This window comes from Salvia splendens, chromosome 15 (assembly GCF_004379255.2).
Source record: "Salvia splendens isolate huo1 chromosome 15, SspV2, whole genome shotgun sequence".
In the NCBI taxonomy this organism is placed as follows: Eukaryota; Viridiplantae; Streptophyta; class Magnoliopsida; order Lamiales; family Lamiaceae; genus Salvia; species Salvia splendens.
In genome coordinates this window covers 5763338-5789173 of record NC_056046.1, presented here as the reverse complement: position 1 = coordinate 5789173, position 25836 = coordinate 5763338, and the positions used below count along the sequence as shown (strand labels likewise).

Below are 25836 nucleotides of genomic sequence, written 5' to 3'. Positions count from 1 at the left end.
AACAAAGTTATTCGTCCATAAAATTACAAACTTTAGCCAAATTTAATATTTTTTATGAACTTAATTAAATTTAGTCGTATTCATGAACTTATCTATTGTAGTGAAATTTTCCATGAATTGAGGAAAAAACCAATTTCGTGGGAAATCCATTGCAAAATCTAAATTCATAATAACCAAATTTAAAGTTTTTGAAAAATACCAAATTTTAGCTGAAGTTTAATTTCAGAGAACAATACCCCTTCTATAATTCAATAGTGGTTATCCCCTTCGTTCAAAGTGAGAGAGAAAACACAAATCGTATTCCTCAAATTATTGAACTGCATAAGTTGGGCTTTTATAAAGGGCCTATGTTATCACTTCTTAGCCGGCCCATGTTCCAGATAAGAAAGATAACTAAGGAACAGGCGGAACGAGAGTTGCGAGAACGACGGAGCAAAGCGGCGAGTCGTATTTTCAGAGGCAGCATCGACAATCTGTCTCAAAATAGAGGTAATCTCTGGATTCTTTGATTTTTTTAATGTTTTTTTTGTGTGTTTTCGCATAATTTTGGAATTGGAGTTCGAGGTTTAACTCGTGGAATCGGAATGTATTTCATAGACTAATTTAGCTCGTTTAATTGGCTTCAAGTTCATATGCCCATACATACATTATTGTTTTAATATAGAATTTGACTGTTATCTGTTCAATTAGGGTGGACATTTGAAGCTGGAGTATGAGTGTCAGTGGGAGTTGTTTGAATTCTGGGGTTTCCAGTCTACTCCCTTACAACAGAAATCCATGTCATTTCCGAAAATGTAGTTCGAGGATTTCAAGCATCCAACCCTCACACAGAAACATTATGTCTTTCAGTTGTGGAAGCTCCAGGGGACCTCTTCCAGAAATTAAACCGTATGCATCTTTAGGTGTGTTCAATTTGACTAAATTGAGTTATCGCCCTAGTTTTCTGAAGCTATGTGTATGTCAGAGATGGAGCTGAGTTTTTGTTTACATCTTCTATTGCATAGGTAGTAGGAGTAGTATTTTATTTTAGAAATGGTTCGTTGTTCTGCTGTCACTCTGTTCAAGATGCTTCACATTTTACCTCATTTATGTATAGCTGATACTTCTCTTGTGTATATGTAAACTGAATGTGAGTGTTTAATTATGTAATAACATAGTGAAATCCATCGTTTACTTAGATGGATTGAAAACTTGGGATACCATGAGGTCCTTGACAATTCCTATAATTTGATAAACATACTAAATTATGTAGTATATCATTAATCTTGAATAGTAAATGTCCCCAATGCAACAAAATTCTGCAATGTTAGCATAGACTTGACGTGTGATGTGGTCAGCAAACATGAGTTTCTCATGTTGGCAATTTAATACTGTACCCTCACTGTCTTAATCTATCAACAAATTACTGCTAACCAATCTTTAGGTGTTTCCTAATCTTTTGTTAATGTGTTGTGTTTTTTGTAAGTGTATTGTGGTAGTAGTATAAGAATCTAGCTGCAAGTCGTTGATTGGTTGCCACCAAGATTGTTATCTGTTAGGAACTTAGGATTTAGCTATATGGGTGGGTGTCATCTGATGCTAATCCTTTATTTTTGAATGGCCACTATGGTGGTAAGAACATAATTTAGAGGCACCTCCTTGCTACCACTGTTGTTATATGATTAAATTTATTGGTGTTGGTGTTATCATATGATTTTGCGTCCAATATCTTTTAATAGAATACAATGGTAGAGGGATGGCAATATAGCGGCATGTGGAAACTCTAATATTGTTATCAGTTAGAATATACCTGTGCAGGTGACATCTGATTCTCACATATATATCTAGTGCCTACAATTGTTATTGGGTTAGAACAATAGTTGCAATTAATCTTGTTTTCTGATTAAATACGCCTGTTTACATTCAGTGTTGATCTATTGTTCTAATCATCTAATGTATCTGGAAAGTACTTTCCATGTTGGACTATTGTATTTGCTTATTTGCACATTTGAACGATGTGATTGTGGCAATTCTTGCTCTCCTAGTCCACCAATTTGTGTTTCTAGAAATACTGGTTCAGTAAAACTGTTTAGGAAGACTTCAAAATGGTAAGTTATGTGTATCAGTCATCTTAAATATAGCAAATCTTCATGAATTGTAGAATGAATAGTAACCGGATTATGATGACTCAAATAGGATAACTTGATATGAGTCTCTTTATGGATCTGATTAGCAGTGCCTTTGTTTTCTTTGTGAAATTAATTTTTGGAGTATCTTGGCAGGCAACCAGCACTTCCTTCTTTCTACTACATCATCACCACTCTTACATGGAGAAAAAGGGAGTTTGTTTCATACCATTCCCAGTTTTCCTAAAAGGAATCGGCAATCGCTGGCTCCAAAAGCATCCAAAGATGTACCTTCCAGTTACCGATATCCTGCTATGACGGAGAAGCCGAAATGGTGGTGGAGAACTTTGGCCTGCCTCCCTTATCTGATGCCTCTTCACGAGACATGGATGTATGCTGAAACAGCCTATCATCTACATCCTTTTCTAGAGGACTTTGAGTTTCTAACATATCCTTTCTTGGGAGCATTAGGGAGATTACCGAGTTGGTTTCTGATGGCATACTTCTTTGTTGCTTACCTTGGAGTTGTGAGACGAAAGGAGTGGCCCCATTTCTTTAGATTCCACGTGGTTATGGGCATGTTGCTGGAGATTGCCTTGCAGGTTATTGGAACTGTGAGTCGATGGATGCCTCTTGCTGTCTACTGGGGCAAGGTTGGGATGCATTTCTGGACTGCTATGGCATTTGCGTATTTGTTCACAGTGTTGGAGTGCATAAGGTGTGCCCTTGCTGGGATGTATTCCGACGTTCCATTCGTGTGTGATGCTGCTTACATTCAGATTCCGTACGACTAATGACAGTATGTTAGTACTTTACATTTTGTATTATCATTATAAAAATAAGCTCAGATACTAGAATGAGACCGGATTTGTAATTTTATGTGCTTACTATGTTGTGCTGTTTCTCTTTTTGAAATTTTGTATATCCTCGCCACCAGGATTTAGCCTATGCGGATTGCTAGTTATGAATATGTCAAAAATTCTAGATTTAGAATTGTCTTTACGATTTCAGATTTTTTTTGTCTTCTCTCCATTTTATTGTGCCTACCTATCTTGGTTTGTCACTTAATTAAAAGGAATATAACATGGTGAAGTACCCTTTATACTCATTGAAGTGAATGCATTGTACATTTGTTGCGGTGGGAAGGGGAACTGCCAATTTCTCCCGTACCCTTGCCGGAAAACTGTCATGATCGCCCCCTCCCTTGGCTGCTGGCGCCACCCCAAAGAAGAAGATTGACATTGTGATTGACTGAGATCATGGAGTTGGGAAGAAGTGGGAGATGAGGAAGTTCTGTTTGTGAGGTATAGATGTAGTGCTGCGGATTGTATCTGAAAGTTTGTTTGGAGATGTGAAATGATTTTGGAAGTGAATAAGTTTTGGCAATTATATAAGCATTTAGTTTTTGGATTATTAGACTAAATTAAAAAAAAAGGAATGGACCGTTTAAGATCGGGAGATTTGAACCCGACGTGAATCGAACACGCAACCTTCTGATCTGGAGTCAGACGCGCTACCATTGCGCCACGGATCCAATTGATCATTCTCCTGACTTTAACTATTGTTATTCAATTTATTCATTCAAAGCATTAAATAAATGCATTCAAAGCATAGGTAGTAGCTATTTTCCTGCGATTGCTGCAGTTCGCATAAATCATGAAATATTTAGCGCAGCTTTTTTTTACGACAAAGTCCTCGCAACATTTTATATCTTGAGCAACAAATTGAGATGGAACGTAGAATTACAAAACCAACAGCCTACTTAGTCTTCTTTTCCTTAACCTCTTTCTGTTTCCCTCCTATTTTGCTTTTCACAATCTGAAACTTCTCCTCAAACATCACATTCAACCTTTGCCACCTCATCATCGCACTCCCTTCAAATTCTCGTATCTTCTGCTCGTTCTTCACATAAATCACCGGCACCGTCATCGCCCCCCAAATCCCTACAACATACTTATTTAGTAGTAATTCAACCTTAGAATCGCCACTTGTTCAATGTAGTAAAACATACCTATAAAGCAAAGTGTAACAAAATTCAAGTGTTTTGCAGCCAGCGACAGTATATAGAGAGCGGCGACAGCTCCAACAAACACAAACCATTCTCTCTCACTGCCGACATGAAACATCAGCCGTATTCCGTCCTCCACCCGCCGCCTCAGCAACCCGGCTTGCGCCTTCGCCGTCTCCTCGCTGATCTCAAGCTCAGACAGGTCGGGCGCCTCTCTACAAAGAGAAAAGACATAGTAGTATATTGGAAAAAGACAAACTAGTAATTAGCAAAAAGAAGAAAAATGGTTATAGTACTTTTTCAAGAAGCGGTGGATGGTGCCCCAGAAGAACAAGCAGGAGAGGAGGGCGATGGCCACCCAAGAAAGGAGAGTGATGAAACTGTAGTGGTAAACATCCATCACTATCCATGTCGCCGTTGCTGCTGCGAGGATTCCAACATTCAGCTGCTTCCTTCTCCATAACACTATCTCTCTTAGTATATCTGTAATTTTAAGGACTTCGTTAAACCCTCTGTGCGTTAATTTGTACGAGATAGAGAGAGGGGTACCTGAGTTGCTATGGAGCTGAACTTTCGGGGGCGGCAAGGTAGGAGTTTCCGATGTTTCTTGGTCTGATTTTGGCGGTGGCGATGGCGGTGGCGAGGCTGGAGATTTCGATGTTTGTTGGTCTGATTTTGGTGGTGGTGGTGAGGTCGGTGATTCCGATTGTAATTCAGACATGATCGATCGATCGAAAAGCTATATGTTTGTAAAAGATGGAGAATAAAAGCGTATGGAATAAGTCTGAAAGTTTTGGAGAAGATAAAAAGGGGAGTAAATGAAGGAAATTTGACACGTGCAGTGCTGAGAAGAGGCCACGTGAATGCCATGCAAGTATTTCTATCCATGTTTTGACACTCAGCAAATATATAAAACTAGTGACTCTTTTCACTCATTCCGGCACCATTTATCATCAATCTTTTCTTTAGTTATCACTTTAAAAATAGTAAGAATTGAGGCTTGAAATTGAATAACAAAAGACGCGTACATTTCAATTATTTTCACTTAAAAAATAAATAATAGTACTAATTAACGTTATCAGTGGAATACAATTTATGATTTACTCATTGGTTTGGTGAATTGGTCCATATTTAACAAAAAAAAAGAGGCAAATCTAATCGGTAAACTATATTTTTTAAAACATAAACCAAACTATATTATTCAAATAATCAAGTACTCCACCCGAGAGCCCATTCACATATGTACATATGGTCCATATTGACAAAATCGAAAAATATTTATTCCTGATCCATACCAATTAGATATACACAACATGAACACAACGATGATGGCCAAACATCAGTAGGTAATATACGTTCAGTCCAATTATAAACAGGAGTGTTCAGAAATGTAAATTGCTCATTCTTTCGTGAACGCTTTAAAAGAAAATTTCACCTTTTAAAAGCAATTCTTTCCAAAAAAGTTACACTAATGTGAATGTTATTTGAGCTTTGCTTATTTAAATGTATACCAAAATACTCTTTTTTTTTGTTTACTTGCGTTAATTTATTTCTGTTGCAGTAGTCGCGTTACCATGAAATTATACATCATAATTCATAAAATATGTAGGCGTTATTTAACGTGTAAGCTACGAGTTTATTTAATGTCCCTACTTAATGATTAAAGGATTAAAGTATCGCATGTATAATGTATCAACTCCTTTAATTAGTTGGTCACTTTGTTTTGGATAACCAGCTGTAAATACTTTTTGGAGGATATAACGTATGCTATACATTCGAATAACTTTTTCTTTAGGCAGAAAATAGGAAATATGTTAATATATGTAGTTATAAATTTAATAAGAATGAAATTGACTTTGGTTATAGCGTGTAACGCTCCAGTCAAAGATGTCATGTACTTATTTATTTATTTCAATCATGTAATTTTTTGTTTTAAATATATAATTATTCATTTTTTAATTGAGTAGTGATAAATTAACAAAAATTGTATATACAAAATTGGACATTTTAAGTATTTTACATTTACAATAGATTTATGATGATTAATTCATTTAATGTATTATATAATTAACCTTCTATGATCATTTTGGAAAAGTTTAAGTTTTCTAATCATCATTCACGCATTATGTAGATAATTTACTATATCTTCATAATCAATTATGTAGATACCTTACATTAGTTGCATAATTTCTTTTTCCATTAATAAGAATGTGGATATTTTTTCATTCCACTTAATTCTTTAGTGTTACCATCAAATAAAATAATCATAGTCATTCACATCAAATTATTTTATTATTAAATAATTTTTAAAAATCTAATATAAAAACACTACATCCATATATACTTAATTTCTGAGTATTATCATAAAACAAAATCATCATAGTCATCAGCACCAAATTATTTTATTGGTATTAAATAATTTCTAAATTTGTAAATTACAAACAATGACTACACGCAAATATACTTAATTTCTTAATTTTACCATCCAAAGAAATAATAATAATAATAATAGTACGTCGCATCCAATTATTTTATTATTAAATAATTCTTATAATTCTAAGGTACGAAGACGACTAGTGTATATATACTTATTTCTTAATTAAATGTTATCATCAAACGAAATAATCATAGTTATTTGCATCTAATTATTTTATTATTAAATAATTTATAATTTCTAGATATAAAAAACAGGATACGTCATATATATTTAATTTCTTAGTGTTAATATCCAAAAAAAATATTTGTATCTTGCATCTAATTATTTTATTAAATACTCTTATAATACCAAGTTATAAAAACAACCATATGCATATATACTTAAATTCTTTGTATTATCATCGAACAATTTAATAATAATATTTCACATCCAATTATTTTAGTATTAAATCATTCTAAGTTATATATGCGTATATATACTTAATTTGTTAGTGTTATCCTCCAACAATTTAATCATAGTCATTCACAATCTAATTATTTTATTATTTAATCATTTATAAAATTCCAAGTTATATAAACACCTACATATATTTATATATACTTAATTTCTTAGTAATATCATCAAATGAAATAACCATAGTCATCTGCATCCAATTATTTTACTAATAAATAATTTTTGAATTTCTAAATTATAAAAATAACTAAATTCTTTTATACTTTATTTCTTAGTGTTATCATCCAAAAGATAATAATAATAGTATTTCACATCCAAATTTTTTTATTAAATAATTCTTAAAATTATATACTATAAAAATGACTATATTCATATATAGTACTTAATTTCTTAGTGTTATCATCCAATAATTTAATCATAGTCATTCACCTCCAATTACTTTACTGGTAAATAATTTTTAAAATTTTAAATTATAAAAATGTCTGCATACATATATACTTAATTTCTTAGTGTTATCATCAAACGAAATTATCACAGTCATTCACATCTAATTATTTTACTATTAAGTATTTTTTAAAATCTCAAGTTATAAAAATGATTACATGATTATATACTTATTTTCTTAGTATCATCAACCGACAAAATAATAACTGTATTTCGCATCCAATTATTTTCCTATTAAATATTTATTAAAATTTTAAGTTATAAAAACGACTACATGCGTATAGACTTTATTTCTTAGTGTTATCATCCAGCAATTTAATTATAGTCAGTCACATCCAATTACTTTATTATTAAATAATTTTTAAAATTTTAAATTACAAAAGTGACTACGTGCATATATAATTAATTTCTTAGTGTTACTATCAAAAGAAATATCATAGTCATTCATATCCATTTATTAGATATATTTAAAAAATTTAAGTTATAAAAATGATTGCATGAAAATATATTTAATTTCTTAGTCTTATGATCATTAAATGAAATAATCATAGTCACTTGCATTCAATTACTTTATTATAAAATAATTTTCTAATATCTAATTATTAAAAGTGACTACTTCATATATATTTAATATCATAAAATTATCATCTAACGAAGTAATATCGTTATTTCACATCTAATTATGTTATTACTCTTTAAATAATTCCTAAAATTTTAAGTTATAAAAACGATTATAGCATATATACTTCATTTCTTAGTGTTATTATCGAATAAAATAATAATACTCCTAGTACTATTTGTATGCAATTATTTTATTATTAGATAAATTTTATATATTTTAGGCAAATAATAGTGTTATCATTCAATTTATTTTAATTTATGAGATATCCCTTATATGAATGGCACCGTTTTTTTCACTCATCATGCATATTTAATATTTTACCATATATAAACCTTGTAATTTGATATTGATTAACTTTACAAATATACTAAAGAAAGGGTAATTAAGTAAAGAAGGAATAATAAATAAGAAAACCAGTTTAAATAAAACCGGTTTAAAATTTAAGGGCATTTTGTATGTACAAATTTTGTTAATTTATCTTTACTCTTTAAAATTATATAGTACATTTTTTGTTATTTTCGTGAAATTTTTGTAATTCTAATTTTATTGTAAACCAGTTTACTAATTATTGCAACACATAAAAGGTAGGTGGAATTAATAAATAATGTAAGTCTAATGTAAGTGAAGATTTTTTTTTGTTTATGAATTATGAGTTAAAATATAATACAGCTATATGGGACGAATAAATAATGGAAGTGAATTGTTTTTGTTAATACTTAGCTTCGTAAATATTCTCAACTTTAATTGGAATGTGATCAAATGCAAACTTTAACTATTGTACAAACTCCAAACTATGATCTGGACCATTAGAAAATATCAACAGATGATAAAATAATAGCAACAAAAAATGTCAACACAAATAGGTTGATGTTGTGTTGAAATTGTGTTGACATTGTATTGACATCAAAATCTTGAAATTTTACACTCTGTTGACGTTGCATTGATACTGTGCTGAAAAGTTTGGAGTTTATAAAATATTTGAGTTTGTGTTTTATCACTACCCCACTTTATTTTATTTATTTTATGTTAATATGTTATTATTGGTAATAATTGCTATTGTCGTAGTTGTCAACCAATACTTTATTCTTGTAACGTTTAGAGGGACACATGAAATAAAAAAGAAATAAAGGTTACTGCCTAAATATGGAAATAGTATGGCGCCCACATTCGATAATTGACCTAAAATTAAGGGGGATGTGTATACTAGAATCAAATTAACCAAATAAAATCAAAATAAATAATGAATTATCATCAGCAGCAGCACCGCTCAGCATCATATATATTTATAATTTATATAAGGCTTTTGCTTTCTTTTGTGACAAATTGATGGTCATAATAACAACTCACATGGGTGACAATCAATAAATAATTTTCTAGTATATTTCGTCTATTATTTCCCTTATTGTTTCTCATAATCCAACAGATTTGCATATCTATATTCTAAAGTTGCGTATTTTATATAATTATCTTCAAAAAATCCCTGCGAATTAGGTATAAGAAAATAATGTCCGCCTATAATGTATATTAGTAGTTGTTTGGTTTGCAAGATTATAACTCGTGATTTAATATATAGTGGATTTGATTCATGAAATTGAATCCCACAACTCAATCCTAGATGGATAACCATATGATAAATAGTCACAACCAATCTCTTCCAATTAAAATAATCTTACAACTTAATTAATTATATCCCGATTCTATTATATTTAGAAAACCGAACACCACCGTAGTGTATTATAATACTACATGCTAATATTAGTTAAACGCATAATAATTTTTACTCATAATACTAGTACCATTGAAAACAAGGTCATATAATCATAAAGTTGTTGATGTCATTAATTAATGGTTCTACCTACTGTATTTCTTAGATCAATATAGTTTTGCCCTTAGTTCATTTTACTTCTTTTATCTTAGTTTATTATCGTAAATACAAAAGAGAGAGAGAAAAACGAGCCTAAAATATTAGGAAATCACAATTACAAGATCTAGCGGGTCGGTCTATAATAAAGCCTCTTGAGAAAAATCCACTCTTAATTAGAGAAAGAAAAATACTACAGTACTTACTACTTACCTTTCCAAGATAGATATATAAAAAAAAGAGAACTTAATGGTGAAGAAAAACAAACAAATCGTGACATGTGAAAACAAAGGCACCAAACATGTCCGAGTTTAACAATGTTCAAAATGCACATATGAGCATGAGACCAAAATCAAGAAAAAAATAATAAAATGATCCAAGCATATATGGTAGTAGTAAAATATGAGAACTCAAAATTTAAATTTTATGCTAACATGGAGATGGAGTACATGAATATTCAACACATTTCTCTCTTTTGTTTGGAATTCGGCATTCCATTGTCTTAAAGATGTGTATGGACCAAAGAAAAAGATAAAGCAGAAAAATGCCAAAGTTGATGAAAGGAAAAGAGAGATAAAACTTGAAATTTGAAGGCAAAGGATTACCACAATTTAGTGTTGTGGATTTATCCATGTGATGCATGTCTATGCTGACATTCAAATCAGTTTTTCAGTCCCACATAAATTAATGCCTGCTAACTTCAGCAAATAATAATAAATGAATTACTGAAATATAAACAATGAGTTTATCTCTGTACGTGACTTAAAATAATTGAAGGTTTGGTGGCTGCCGATTTTCATATATCTCAACTCCTGAGACAAAACCCTAGCTAGATCCACTATTATTTTCTTACACATTCAAATTTTGGGAGTGAGATTTAATGTTATTTTGACGTTAGGCAAATTACAGTATGACTAAAAAGTGAGCTCTTGTTATAATTTAAATTTTGAATTGATTGCAAGTTGGTTCAGCTTGCTGAATTTAATACAAGTCATTTCTTCATTATTTATGGCTCTTGTACTGGGAGTTCTTCAGGGTAAATTATTTTTAGTCTTACACCCTAGCTTGATTAATTATATACGATTATTGCCTTTCTCGAGAAAAATATAAACCTTATATAGCTAGGTTTGTTACTTTGTTTGCATTGAAAATCATGTAATAAAACAGTGAGGGCAATTATTTATGATTAAAAGCCAACCAAGGTTTAAAATTTAAATTGATAGTTTTTTAAAATTCTCGGGTAGCAATGAAATTATGGGAACCGAAATTCTCGGGTATATATACAGCATGAAATAAGATCTAGATTATAATTCAGCAATTCACTTGTCCAACATTTTGAAGGTGATTTCTTCCTTTTTTGGTGTAATTACTGTAAAAAGTAGTAGTACTCAGGGCCGTCCCGACAAAATCAGAGGCCCTGTGCAAAAATCTAAAATGAGGCCTACCACTATAGAAAAAAAGACAATGCATTTTAAAGTTATATGATAATTAAAGAAATATACCATTTCGAACCTCGATTGCATAGTCTTTACTTGAACAACATCATTCTTTTGGTGTTCTTTGAAATGAAATCTTCGACGATGTTCTCATATGCAATCTTCTCCAGCATCTCACTCTCGAGTGCGATTATGGCCAAATCATTCAGTCTATCTTGTGTCATTGTAGAACGCAAATATGACTTCAATAGCTTCAATTTAGAAAAGCTTCGTTCTGCCGATGCAACAGTGACAGGAATAGTTAACAGAACTCTATATGCAATAGTTGCATTGGGAAAGCAGCCATGTTGCTATACAAGAGAAATAGCTTTGTTGGCTGAAAAAATAGGAATACATGTATATGGGCTGAAATATTTCAGAGGCCCCTGAAAATTGGGGGCCTTGTGCGGTCGCACAGGCCGCACGGGCCAAGGGACTGGCCTGGTAGTACTATAGAATTACATGTATTCTATAACATAGATATCTTAACGATATAGTATAAAAATATAGTGATAAACTAACTATATATTTAAAATATCAATAATTTGTTTTAATGTATTATAATTAAACTTAATATATAAAATAAAACAAACAACACTAAATGTGTATTAAACGAATATGATGTTAATTTACATAATTTCCTGAATATACATAATTTAGGTAATTTTGACCATTTTCATAATTTCAAAAATTTGAAATATTAATCAATTCTTGGTTGAAATTATATACCCTCCTCATTATAATTGAGAAAATGGAACATTTTAAACTCCCATTTCAGAAAAGGAAAACTTTTATTTCCTTGATGAAGAGATACTCTATTTATATTTATAATTAATTTGAATAATTTACTATGTAAATTATCCATGATTATAAAGAAAAGGGATTTCCAATTAAAATAGTGTACTAATCTAAACGAGCGGTGGCGGCGAGATTCCCGGTTAATTCAACCTCCGACCACACTACTTTGGTCCTTCATTTCGACGGTTAAACAATAACAAACCAACTCCACAATTAGTATTGTGTAAACAAATTGGCAATGAAAATAATGAAGCATGCATTCATAATAACGCGGAAACGCGTGAATTATAGCATATACGGATACCCATGAGTTGGCAATGCAATAGGGAGACAGCCATGCCCGCTCCTTTTTTCCCTTATAATTTTCTGAATTGCCTGATCATTTTATATATATTCCCAAATACAGCTGCGTTTCTTTAGGGCATCCGCAATGGGCGGACTATGACACGCCCGATGGCGCGCATTGTCCGCGCCATCCATCGTCCGCACCCATTGCGGGTGCGCGCCATAGGGCGCGGACGATAGTCGCGCCCTATACTTCGGTCGTGGAGGATAGCGCGGATGATGGTCATCGTCCGCGCCATCGTCCGCCCCATTGTGGAGGTCGCGGACGATCAACCGCAGACGATGGCACGCGGTTTCGTTTTTTTATAAATACCGTTCATTTGTAACATTTCATTTCACTCGATTTCATTTTCGAAACTTACAATTACATAATTACTACAAAATGGATTCAAGCCCCAATAGTCCTACGTTTAGCGCAGGGGCGCATTGGCCGGGTACAGAACCCGGCGATTATCGTTCGTTCGACACCAATGCTCATTACGATCCCGATTTTAGTACGGAATCGTATGGGTTATCTGACATGGAGCCGTCTCCGCACCGCCCAACCGCAGCGGCCGATCCCGACCCCGCCGCGACCGCTTCCGCCCCAGCCAGAAAGAAGCGGAACCGGCAGCGGGCGCAGAAGTTGCCGCCTCCCGGTGATTGCGATGAGTACGCCCCCCGGCCGTACGAACTACAACGGTGTTGGGTAGATATATCGGAAGATCCGATATTCGCGAACAACCAGCGACAGATCGCGTACTGGGAACGCATCGCGGACCTCTACAATTCGGTGAAGCCGCCGACCGCGTACAAGCACAAGCGTGAGCAACTCCGCAAGCACTGGGATCAAGTCAAGAAGCAAGTGAACTTGTACGCGGCGGAGTTCGAGAAGTTCACGCGGTCACAGGGGAGCGGCGAGAGCGCGAGCGACGTGCGCGCTAAAGCGCTGTTGTCGTACCGGTCGATGTACGGCGACTTCAAGCACGAGGCCATCTGGGCGTTCTTGAGGGACAAGCAGAAGTTCCAAGGTGGAATTCTGCACACTGGTGCGCCGAAGAGGACGAAGACCACTGAAGCTGGTGATTATACGAGCAGCGGCAGCGGCAACCATCCGGTTGACCTCAACCGGACGTACGTGGATGAAGGGAGTTCCGGCACACCGGCGTCCTCCCGGCGTCAAGGCTGCGAAGGCCAAGGGGAAGGCGACCGCGACCTCATCGTCGACCGCTGCAACCCAAGCTCCGGTCCCGGTAGAGCTCCCAACCCAGACGGCCACCGCGTTTGTGTCGTTAGCAACAACGTCGATGGCAAGGGCGATGTTGCAGACGCACAGGGCCCTCAAGAAGTGTACCGACCCCGACGAAGCCGAATATCTCCGGGCGTTACTCGATGAGCTGCATCGGAAGTTGAGAATTGGTCCTACTTAGTTTTTTTTTATTAGTTCAATTATGTAACTTTTTTTTATTAAAACTTCGCCGTTTGTTATTTAGACCGTTTTTTATTTACTCGTTACTTGTTATTTGAAAACAGTTAAATTAATTAAACAAAACAATAAAATGATGATGTGGCGCGCCATAGGGCTCACCTTAGGCCATCCACAATAGGCGCCCAGCGACCGCCCAGCCGAGCGCCGGCGCTGGGCGGTTCGCTGGGCGGTCTATTGCAGTCGCCCAGCGGACGATTGGAGAGAGAAACCGCGCAGCGCTGGGCGGTTTCGTGGCGCTGGGCGGTGCGCTGGGCGATCCGCTCGGCGCTATTGCAGCGCCCAGATCGCCCATCGCGATTTTTTTTTAAAATTCGAATTTTTGAAATTCGAATTTTTAAAAAAAATCAAATATAAAAAAAATAATATTTATTTATAAAAATTGTTTTCTATATATAAAAATCAATTTTTATAAATAAATTTATACTAGAAATTCGTAATAGTCCATATATATTTAATGGGCTTGCGAATTTATGAAACTAATTATTGGTTGTCTCTCTTTTATAAAGACATCCTTGAATGTTTTATGTTCCACTTTCGATGTGGGACAAACTCATTCTTGGTTGCCTCTATTTTATAGAGACATCCTTGAATGTTTTATGTTCCACTTTCGATGTGGGACAAACTCATTCAAGGATGTTTCTCTTTTATAGAGAGATATCCATGAATGTTTTATGTTCCACTTTCGATGTGGGACAAACTCATTCAAGGATGTTTCTCTTTTATAGAGAGATATCCTTGAATGTTTTATGTTCCACTTTCGATGTGGGACAATCTCATTCAAGGATGTTTCTCTTTTATAAAGAGATATCCTTGAATGTTTTATGCTCCACTTTCGATGTGGGACAATCTCATTCAATGATGTTTCTCTTTTATAGAGAGATATCTTTGAATGTTTTATGTTCCACTTTCGATGTGGGACAAACTCATTCAAGGATGTTTCTCTTTTATAAAGAGATATCCTTGAATGTTTTATGCTCCACTTTCGATGTGGGACAATCTCATTCAAGGATGTTTCTCTTTTATAGAGAGATATCCTTGAATGTTTTATGTTACACTTTCGATGTGGGACAATCTCATTCAAGAATGTTTCTCTTTTGTAGAGAGATATCCTTGAATGTTTTATGTTCCACTTTCGATGTGGGACAATCTCATTCAAGGATTTTCTATAAAATTGTATTTTAAATTATGTCATTTTTATTTTTTAAGATTTTAATTATGTCTTTTTTTTATTTTTTAACTTTAAGTTGTAATGTTATTTTAAATTTTCATTTGTAAATTTAATTAATGTAATTTTTTTTAATTATGTAATTTTTTTTAATTATGTACTTTTTAAATTTTATTAATATTAGTTAATTTTCTCGTAAATTAAATTTCTTATATTGCGTTATTGTTAATTATTGCATTTTGTATATATTTGTTAATAGTGATGTGGATAGTATGTGGCTAGGCTATGGCTGGGCTATTGCTGGGCTATTTGCTTGTTTTGATGATGTGGCAGGAGGATTTTTAGTGCTGATGATGTGGCAGTGGCTAGGCTATGGCTGGGCTATTGCTGGGCTATTTCTATTCTGGATGGCCTTAGGGCGCCCCACTGCAGGTGGGAGGTAGGAGGATAAAACTGCTGACGTGGAGCGCCTTAGGGCGCCCTAATGATTTTACCCAAACAAATATTCACTCACGTTCTTTTATTCTTTCCATTTTCCGCATTTGTTTGATCGCTCTAACCAGGTGCGTGCGTATCCAATTTCCCTGCATTTTATCCGTATGTCTGTTCTTTGGTTCAATCCCACTTCAGATCTGCTCTTTTTTGGCCTTTGTCAGCATTTTAGCTTTTCAAGATTTGATTTTTATGCTGTTGGGCTTTCTTTTTTGGTGCAGATTGTAAATTTGGTGAAATGTGGCGAGCAGTTTTGCTGTGTTTGCTTGCGGTTTTCTCATTTTGGAGTTTCGCTGTGGTGAGAGGAGAGGATGCTTACAAGTATTACACTTGGACTGTTACTTATGGAGCTGCTTCTCCACTTGGCCTTTCTCAACAGGTTAGCTATGTTTCATGTCTCTGTTTTCTTGAGAAAGATAGAGAGATGTGCAGTTTTCTGAGAGAGTTGGGTGGTTTGTAGGTTATCTTGATAAATGGTCAATTTCCTGGTCCTACTCTTGATACGGTGACCAATGACAACATTATCCTCAACGTTATCAACAAGTTGGACCAGCCTTTCCTCTTAACATGGTAAGTCATATTCTTCATGTTTCATATCTGTTTATGCTCACTTATTTTCTCTTGTTTGGGGCCTTATCACTTGATCTGCGTTTCACTTTCTTGTAGTTTAGTAGTTCTTGAATAAATTATCACATAAGCATTTTGTCACAGCCTATATAGTTATGAGATTTGAGCTTTTGTTGATCTCTTTGATTTTGTGCCCTTATCATGTCTTGAAGTGAGGCCTGAAAGTTGTGTGTGTTGTATGGGATAGGAATGGGATTAAACAGAGGAAGAACTCTTGGCAAGATGGAGTGTTGGGAACCAACTGTCCCATCCCTCCTAAGTCGAACTATACGTATAAGTTCCAAACCAAGGATCAAATTGGTAGCTACACCTACTTTCCTTCGACTCTGATGCACAGAGCTGCTGGAGGTTTTGGAGCGCTTAATGTGTATGCAAGATCAGTGATTCCAGTTCCGTATGCGAGGCCAGCTGGAGATTATAGCCTTCTCATTGGTGATTGGTACAAGACCAGTCACAGGGTATGCCTTCACCACAATCCTACTTAGATCACAGTTATGAGATTGCTTTTGATCACTAAAACCTGCATTTCTTAGTCATATTGCTCTACTGATTAGTTTTGATTTGAAGAGAATTGGACTCTTGTAATATCTGAACTATAACTGGATAGGTAAATGTGCTTTGCATATTGAAGCCTGGCTTTTATAGATGAAAATGGTGTATGCATCCATGCTAAAATGAGATCTTAATATTAGTTGTTAAACTTTCTTGCGTACATTTGATGAAATAGGTAGATCTGTTGATTGAATTCATCTGAATGTGATTTCAGGTATTGCAGCAAATACTGGATTCAGGAAAGGCCTTGCCCTTCCCTGATGGAATCCTCATTAATGGACAGGGTCGACCATCCTTCAGTGGTGATCAAGGTATTCTACGAACCTAACCATTCTTATGTTGTGTTTTTTCATTGAGAAGTGTGTTTGCTGATAGCAAATCTTGTTTACAGGGAAAACGTACATGTTTAGGATCTCGAATATTGGATTGTCCACGTCGTTCAATTTCAGAATCCAAGGGCATAAGATGAAGCTTGTTGAGGTTGAAGGGTCTCATGTCCTTCAGAATATCTATGATTCTCTTGATATTCATGTTGGTCAATCCGTGACTGTCCTCGTCACTTTGGATCAAGCCCCTAAAGACTACTACATTGTTGCATCAACGAGGTTCACACAAACAGTCCTCACTGCAGCTGGCGTCTTGCACTACGCCAACTCTGGGGCTCCAGTTTCCGGCCCTGTCCCAGCTGGTCCAACCAATGAGGTTGGATGGTCTGTTGATCAAGCTCGGTCTTACAGGTATAATTGTTCGAAAGAAAGTTCGTTATACAAGAACCATTAGATATTCTTCATGAGGAATATATGAACTTAATATGCACCTGTTTCAGGTGGAATCTTACCTCCAATGCAGCAAGGCCCAACCCACAGGGCTCTTTCCACTACGGAACAACAACACCAACAAGAACGATTATCCTTGCCAACACTGCCCCAATCATCAATGGCAAGCAGAGATACGCTGTCAATGGCGTCTCTTACATCAATGCAGACACCCCCTTGAAGCTCGCGGATTACTTCAACATCCCCGGTGTTTTCAGCATCAACTTCATCCAGAGCTCTCCATCTGGCAATGGAGCTAGCCTACGCACCTTTGTTTTGGGAACTTCCCACCACGACTTCATTGAAGTCGTCTTCCAAAACAACGAGAACGCCATCCAGTCATGGCATCTTGATGGTTATGACTTCTGGGTTGTCGGGTAGGCCAAAACATATACGCTTTCCAATCATACAACGATTTATAAGTTCCCCTCCCTCTAACTCATGCTTTTGCTCATCAAAACAGATTCGGGACTGGACAGTGGACACAAGCAAGCAGGAAGACCTATAATCTTGTCGATGCTTTGACCCGACACACGACTCAGGTAACATTATCAAATCAATGACATTGTAATCATCTCTACTAATGTTTCATCATATATATAACATTGGTTAAACTCTTTTCTCAGGTATATCCCAACTCTTGGACAGCAATATTGGTATCGTTGGACAACCAAGGCATGTGGAACTTGAGGTCCGCGATGTGGGGAAGGCAATACCTCGGACAGCAGCTGTACCTCAGGGTTTACAACCCAACACAGAATCTTGCCAACGAGTATAACATACCCAACAACGCTTTGCTCTGTGGCAAAGCCGTCGGACGAAGAATTCCTTAAGTTTTTTTTCCTGGCTTGAAGGTTTTTAAGAGTATTTGTTGAGTTTTCAGGTCATGAGAGGTTGGCTGCTAGTATTCCACAAACAGATTATCTCCTTACATATGTATATTCAGACATAGTAGCATTTAACTATTTATGATAGTTTGGAGGAACTTGTAGTGGCAGTTGGTTTATTGGGTTTGCTTAACGGACTTTAGTGTTCTGGTTAAGATCATGTGGCTATACCCATATTGAGTGTAAATGTGGTGTTTTGAATCGAAATGCCAAAGGCTATATTATCAATTTAGTGTTTTCTTTAATTGCTTTACTTGAATCTTACTCCAAAAAGAATATTTTCGAGATATATTTTATCTCTTGCTTTATTATTTTAATAATCTATACGCATATTTGTTGAACTAATTGATAAATATATACATAATGTACAAAGAATTTTAGTAATTTACATAATATTACTGTGCGGAGTGATCCATTGCTAACTCATCATTTAATTGCTAACTACAACTAATTTAAGACCATAGGATTTTAGAAATCTTGTGGTCTAAAATTTGTCACGTGTAATTTTCGTTTTTATTAATTAAATCGAAAAAGATAAAAATAACTATCAAATTAGGGTTTTGGATGAAAATGTCAATATAGTGTTTCGAAAATATCAACGCAATGCTTAGAAAATGTCAATACAATGCTTTGAGAATGTTAACACATTGCTTATATTGACATTCTACATGTATGTATATATTGACATATTTTATATATTATGTTGACATTTGTTACCGTACGAAAAAATTGAAAATTTTCTAATTTTTTTTTCAAATTTTGACGTCGGAACATATGCAAGTGAGATCTCGTTAGAATCCTTATGAAATTATCTTTAATTTGATATATGTTGTTCGAAAACATAATTTAAATCGAGAAAGTTATATGCGTTTTAAAGTTATGAGATATTTTTCAAAAGTTAGTTATAACTAATTTGTTATAAATTAACCTTAATAGCTTATTGACGTTTTTATGGTATTGACATTCCTGGGCTGATGATCTAGGTCTTTGATTTGAATATCTAATGACTATTATTTAATTGTAGCTAGCAATTAAGTATTGAGTTAGCAATATAACACACCATATTACTATAATATACTAGATTGGATTAAAAAGTGCTGTTTAAAATGTGTATTAAGTTATTGATAATTAAGTGGAATAAAAACTGATAATTTTATGCCTTTTTATGCTTAGGCAAAATTTCGGTATTTGCATATATGTATGCTTCGCCAATTTTCGCGATAGTCCAGTCTATAAATCATTTTCATAATCGGTCCAGGTAAAATATGGACATATATGTCACATGAAAAAAAATTAGGCTGCAAAATAATGAGCATTTAGTTGGTTACCTAGAAAGCTTTTAAGATTTGATCCTTATTTTTTTGGATGGGAATTACAACATCGTTAGGATGTCAAATTTGGTGAAAGAAATAAAGTTAGAGACATTGCCTTGTAAAAGGTGTGGAATTCAATCTCAATTTCTGTTCCCTTTTAATAAGTGATTTAAAATTTAAGAGAAAATCTATATTTAAAAATCACTATAAAATGGGTCTACAAAGAATCAGAAAAATCGATTGATTTGGCATAAACGACTGATCAATTGAACCGATTTAAATGTATGTTTTCACAGTAAAATGAATTTAGAGTTGAAGAAGAAGATAAAGGGAATGGGGGGCGGGCTGCAGTCCCAGGGCATGAGAGCAGTGCCGAGGTGGAATTTGTACATCTATCAGGAAGCTTTTGTTATGTTGTCCTGTTGGGAGATTCTTGTGTTAAATAGTATATAAATAATTTAAAATTTTCCATTAGATGACAATTATAAATATATAAGATCTCCATTAAATAATTTTCTAATACACGAATTTAATGCATTACAAAAAGTATTTAGTTCCAACAAAACTTTTAAAATATGGAAGGCCAAAAAGCGATCCAATTAAATTTAAATTTACCATCCGAATAATGTAAATCCAAATGAATTATCAATATTCATACTTGAATTATCCTATATAGTAGTATTACATGTTATGTAGAGCTTCATATATATGCACTCATTCAACGTTTCTCCTTTATAAATAAATAAACAATGCCATTCTTTAATATAATATAATCATTAAAATCAACTGTGAATTTATGTCAACTATTAAGACTCAAAATTGGAGTATATGGTGAATATTTTCCACATCGAGAATATATATTAAATTAGGCAAACTCAGTTAAGTAAACTTAAATAATAAAATAATATAGTATTATTATTATTATTATTAGTATTGCAAAATGAAATTATTTATTACTTCATCGAAAATGTGTAAATTGTACTAGGCGACCTTGTAAGACAAATACATAGAAAAAATGAATTGTACCATCCCCTGAAAACATAGTAAATTAATTTCATAAGGCAATTAAAGAAAAATAAACTATTGATTTATAAAATCACAAACTTTTGCTTAAATTTGGTACTACTTCCCAAGAACTTAAATTTGGTTGTAAAAGTCATAAATTTATGCAGTGCAGTGAAATCCTCCCGATTTGAAATTCCGTCGAAATTTGGGAGAAAATTTTAAACTCAAGTAATGTACAACGTCATTTACACCTATTTAAATGTGATGATGTTTCTTATATTGACCATTTTGTCTATCTAATATAAGAAAAAATCAAAGCTGTTGAAAAATCCTTGCAAAACATAAGTTTATGATATTAGTGATCTAAAGTATGTAATTTTAGGACCATTACCCCCAAGCAATACAAAGAACTCTTGACGGGGTAAAAAGAACAATAAAGACTTGTGATAGAGAGAAAAAATTGAAGGAGATCTTTTTCGATTAACATGATAATCTGGCGCCAAAACTCCCCCACATACCGATGAAAGGGAGAGGCATTGGACTTCTTCATCCACATTAATAAATACTATAACCTCCCATTGTCTTGGCTACTTGCATTTGTTAAACCAAAACTATTCTTTAATTACTTCTCTCTCTCATTGTTGTATTAACTCATTTTAATTACTGCAGATTGTTTTATTAAATCATGTTTTACAAAACCTATTTAATCCTTAATTACCAAGATCCGTCCTCGGCTGCGCGCTTCTCGCTTTCACACCACCCTCATATATCCTTACCTTACTCCACCGACGAATCTTGTTCCTACTACAACTCAAAACATTAATTTTCACTACAATTGTTAAAATACATAATGTACTCTCCAATCACCATCACAAAAATAACTACCCTTCTTAATCTCTATCTCCTGAATGAAAGTCCTAAATCTATACACACTCAAGTAGTCATCAATTTACACCATTTCTATTGTATTTGACATATATTGCAAATCCACCCACTATGTAATATTTTGTTCGTCCACGAGTAAGTAACATAAGTTGACTCATCGACTTGAATTTTAAGAAATGTAATGAAAATCGAGTAAAAAAATTACTAGAATGTAAGTCTCACATGCTCAGATTTATAATTAAATGCGAGTGATATGGGTTAATGGAATATGTGGTCTATTACTAATAAAAAATAGGAGTAAATAAGACTTTTAATCATGGGCGGACCGAAAAAGGAAGCTCGAAACACTTAATCGTGGACGGAGGGAGTAGTTTACTAATCGCATGAGACATGCAAATATTAGGCTAGCATTTGGCAACCAACTCCACCTAATGATGTAGAGCAATACGAGTTCATTGATACCTAACAAAAAAACATCATTTTAGATGCCAATCTAAGAACAAAAAAGCTTCAAAATTTCTTGATCATCTAAGTAACTAAAAAACTAACTTATTATCAAAGAAGTGACCAAATTCTTGTAGCTAGTGCAAACTCTAGCGAGGATTCGTTGGCGCCACGCAGTACTACAGAATAATGCCACCAATGAATAAGCAAATACCGCAACAGAAAACTATAGTCATAAAAAAATGATTGACTGAATTAAATCAAATTGCTTTGCGCTAAAGGATTGTGAATTACAAGAAGAGAGCTGAGAAATTAAGAGAAGCATTAAAGAGCAAGAAGTACGGCGCAAATGAGCTTCAGATTTCATCTTGAAGTTTGCATTGAGTTGGGATCTACGTTAATTTGTTGGGATCTACGTCCCCTTCATCTTCTATATATTCTCTTTTTCTGCACTTTTCATTTCATCCCTCTTCCATTTTTGTTCAATCACATTGGTTGATGGACTATTAGATTTTCCAAGTTTTCATCAACTCTTTATTTTTCTTACATACAACAATGAGACAGGCCATTCTCCTGCATTTCTTCCTCGGAGTCTCGGCCTATTTGAGCTGCGTTTCGCTTGTCACGGCCGAGGACCCTTACGTCTATATCAATTGGGTTATTGAATATGGCGAAGCTGCGCCTCTTGGCGTCGACCAAAGAGTATAAATGCAATCCCAAATATGTTTTTTTTTGGACTTGTAACTGGCCTCAGACATTAACCACTTTAACTTGTTAGTAATACTTGTGTTTTTTCTTGGCAGGTGATTCTTGTCAACGGACAGTTTCCTGGGCCGACAGTTAACGTGGTCACAAACGACAACGTGATAGTGGAGGTCGAGAACAAACTGGACGAGCCAATGCTCATCACATGGTAAGTTCGTGCGACTCAAACGTAAATTCTAGCACGTTAACTTGTGTTAGGACCCCATCCCCATCTGTCTGTGTGTCTGATGGTGTTTGGTGTGAAATATTAGGAACGGGGTGAAGCAGAGGAAGATGTCGTGGCAGGATGGAGTGCTGGGGACGAACTGCCCGATCCCTGCCAAAACGAACTGGACTTACAGGATGCAAATGAAGGATCAAATTGGGACATACAACTACTTCCTATCCACATTGATGCATAGAGCTGCAGGGGGCTACGGTGGCCTCAATATCCTCGCGAGGTCCATCATCCCCGTCCCCTACCCCAAGCCTTTCGAGGAGATCACCGTCCTCGTTAGCGACTGGTGGAAGAAAGATCACAAGGTACTACTTGCATTACACACTCATACACTTGTACTTTTTCTCTACCAAGATGGCCTGATCATAATATGTATGAGTGCAGGAACTCCAAGCCATTCTTGATGCAGGGAAGCCCTTCCCTCTACCTGATGGCATGCTTATCAACGGCAAACAGTCCACAGTTTTCGACGTCGTCCCAGGTGAACTAATCAAACCTCTATAGCAACAGCAGCAACAATAACAATAACAACAACAACATTAACATACATATATTTCAGGGCAAACATACTTGTTCAGAGTGTCAAACATAGGAATCTCCACTTCAATCAACTTCAGAATCCAAGGCCACACAATGCACCTAGTGGAATGCGAAGGCTCCCACACGGAGCAAGAAGCGTACGAGTCACTCGACCTCCATGTTGGCCAATCAAGCTCTCTCCTAGTCACCATCAACGGCGGCAACCCCAGGGACTACTTCATGGTGGCATCCACCCGTTTCACCAAGCCAATACTAACAACCACCGCGACCCTCCACAGCCAGGGCTCAACCAGACCGGCCTCGACTCACTTGCCCATCGCGCCAACCTACCACATCCACTGGTCCATGAAGCAAGCCAGGACCATCAGATGGAACCTGACAGCCAACGCAGCAAGGCCAAACCCACAGGGGTCTTACCACTACGGGACTATCCCGGTCGTCAGGACAGTAATTCTAGAAAACAGTGCCACCAAGATTGATGGGAAGACAAGATATGCTGTTAACAAGATATCTTACAAAAACCCAGAGACGCCGTTGAAGCTGGCTGATTACTTCAACATCCCCGATGTCTTCACCGTGGGGTCCATCCAAGACAGCCCGCCGGCTGGCCCTGCAGAACTCGGAACCTCGGTTCTGGGGACTGCTCTGCACGACTTTGTCGAGATCGTCTTCCAGAACACCGAATCCACCGTCCAATCGTGGCATTTGGACGGCAATGATTTCTGGACTGTTGGGTAAGAAAAATACTATACAACATAACATATTCACCAACTTTTTTTTTTCAGTGTATTAACAAATTTGTTGAATACAGATTTGGGAGTGGCAGGTGGAATACAACTCTGCGCAGACGGTTCTACAACTTGCACGATTCTCCCACCAGACATACAGTTCAGGTAATTGGCAGTTACAACTGTGCAACATATCGTATATATTGTTTGCACATTTTCTAATTCTGTAATATGGGATGATGTATTTTGGTATATATATATAGGTGTATCCGTATTCATGGAGTGCGATATTGGTGTCGTTGGACAATAAGGGGATGTGGAATTTGAGGTCTGCAAATTGGGCAAGGAGATATCTGGGGCAAGAGCTGTATGTGAGAGTTTGGAACGACGAGAAGAGTCCGTATACAGAGACAGATATTCCGCCTAATGCTCTGCTTTGTGGATTGGCCAAGCCGTAGTCCAAATTCAAATCTCAACGTTGCTGTGATCTTTGAATTTTTCTTTTCTTTTTTGTTATTATTGGTTTATGTTGGTTTTGTATTCAGTTACGAGGGTGTGACTGTATGCAAACAAGAAGTGCTTACCAAAGATAGAAACAGAGGTAGAGAAAAGGGGTGATAGTTTTATGACTTGTAATTGGCCATAATTTGTGATGGTCATTCATCAATTGATGGATACGACTACTTCATTTCATACTACTCCATTACTTCATTAATACCCCTCCGTCCACGATTAATTGACACTCTTTTCCATTTCGGTCCGTCCCTCAATAATTGTCACACTTCATTTTTTACCATAAATGGTAAGTAGGTCCCACATTCCACTAACTCACTTCACTCACATTTTATTATAAAACCAATATAAAAAGTGAGTCTCATATTCCACTAACTTTTTCAACCAACTTTCTTCTTTACATTTCTTCCACTAACTTTTTCAACCAACTTTTCTTCTTTACATTTCTTAAACTTTTCTTCTTTACATTTCTTCCACTAACTTTTTCAACCAACTTTTATTCTTTACATTTCTTAAAACTCGTGACTGATAATTAATCGGGGTCGGAGGGAGTATATTGCAGCATATATAGCTTTACTTGATAATTGAGATGAAAGTGGAATTCTTCTTCTGCAAACCTTTATAAGTTGGAAAAGGGTGGATTGAACAAATTAACAGAGACTGAATCATTAGCAATAAACCATGATTTATAAATATCCTTGAAAAATTCCACAAAAGAAACACAACCTTAAAATTGGTAGAATGGTACTCCATGTTATGTGAGCATATTTTTAGTATCCATTTTGTTTCTCAATATACAAATAAATTTCGAATATTAAATACATTGTGTTTTAAAATTGTCAAGAGATGATTTTGCGGTATGTTTATGATTT

General features: G+C 35.2%; 4 protein-coding genes and 1 non-coding gene across 6 annotated transcripts; 3 read left to right on the top strand and 2 right to left on the bottom strand.

Moving 5' to 3' along the window:
* The first annotated feature begins 347 nt into the window (after positions 1-347).
* Positions 348-3095, top strand: LOC121769382 (protein TIC 20-I, chloroplastic-like). The gene is made up of 3 exons (XM_042166178.1): positions 348-489; positions 691-902; positions 2262-3095. Exons 2-3 carry the CDS (start codon positions 713-715, stop codon positions 2897-2899), a joined length of 828 nt encoding a protein of 275 aa, XP_042022112.1. The 5' UTR covers positions 348-489; positions 691-712; the 3' UTR covers positions 2900-3095.
* A 472-nt stretch (positions 3096-3567) lies between these two features.
* On the bottom strand, positions 3568-3639 carry TRNAW-CCA. Its single transcript has one exon. It is a non-coding gene; the product is annotated as a tRNA-Trp (tRNA).
* Positions 3640-3740: 101 nt separating this feature from the next.
* LOC121767894 (reticulon-like protein B13) lies at positions 3741-4890 on the bottom strand. The gene is made up of 4 exons (XM_042164227.1): positions 4663-4890; positions 4410-4596; positions 4117-4328; positions 3741-4048 (listed from the first exon to the last, which is right to left on the bottom strand). Exons 1-4 carry the CDS (start codon positions 4832-4834, stop codon positions 3864-3866), a joined length of 756 nt encoding a protein of 251 aa, XP_042020161.1. The 5' UTR covers positions 4835-4890; the 3' UTR covers positions 3741-3863.
* A 10747-nt stretch (positions 4891-15637) lies between these two features.
* On the top strand, positions 15638-18799 carry LOC121768747 (L-ascorbate oxidase homolog). Of its 2 annotated transcripts, none has more exons than XM_042165289.1 (9): positions 15638-15744; positions 15895-16052; positions 16134-16243; positions 16488-16758; positions 17067-17163; positions 17244-17589; positions 17679-18044; positions 18131-18209; positions 18294-18799. In XM_042165289.1, the coding sequence occupies exons 2-9, from the start codon at positions 15912-15914 to the stop codon at positions 18498-18500; spliced, it is 1617 nt and encodes a 538-aa protein (XP_042021223.1). In that variant the 5' UTR covers positions 15638-15744; positions 15895-15911; the 3' UTR covers positions 18501-18799. The 2 variants fall into 2 exon arrangements, with proteins under 2 accessions (XP_042021223.1, XP_042021222.1); XM_042165288.1 differs by having other exon boundaries at positions 15725-15778.
* A 3908-nt stretch (positions 18800-22707) lies between these two features.
* Positions 22708-25057, top strand: LOC121767629 (L-ascorbate oxidase homolog). The gene is made up of 7 exons (XM_042163955.1): positions 22708-22903; positions 23005-23114; positions 23218-23488; positions 23568-23664; positions 23743-24457; positions 24535-24616; positions 24715-25057. The coding sequence occupies exons 1-7, from the start codon at positions 22757-22759 to the stop codon at positions 24907-24909; spliced, it is 1617 nt and encodes a 538-aa protein (XP_042019889.1). The 5' UTR covers positions 22708-22756; the 3' UTR covers positions 24910-25057.
* Positions 25058-25836: the final 779 nt, after the last annotated feature.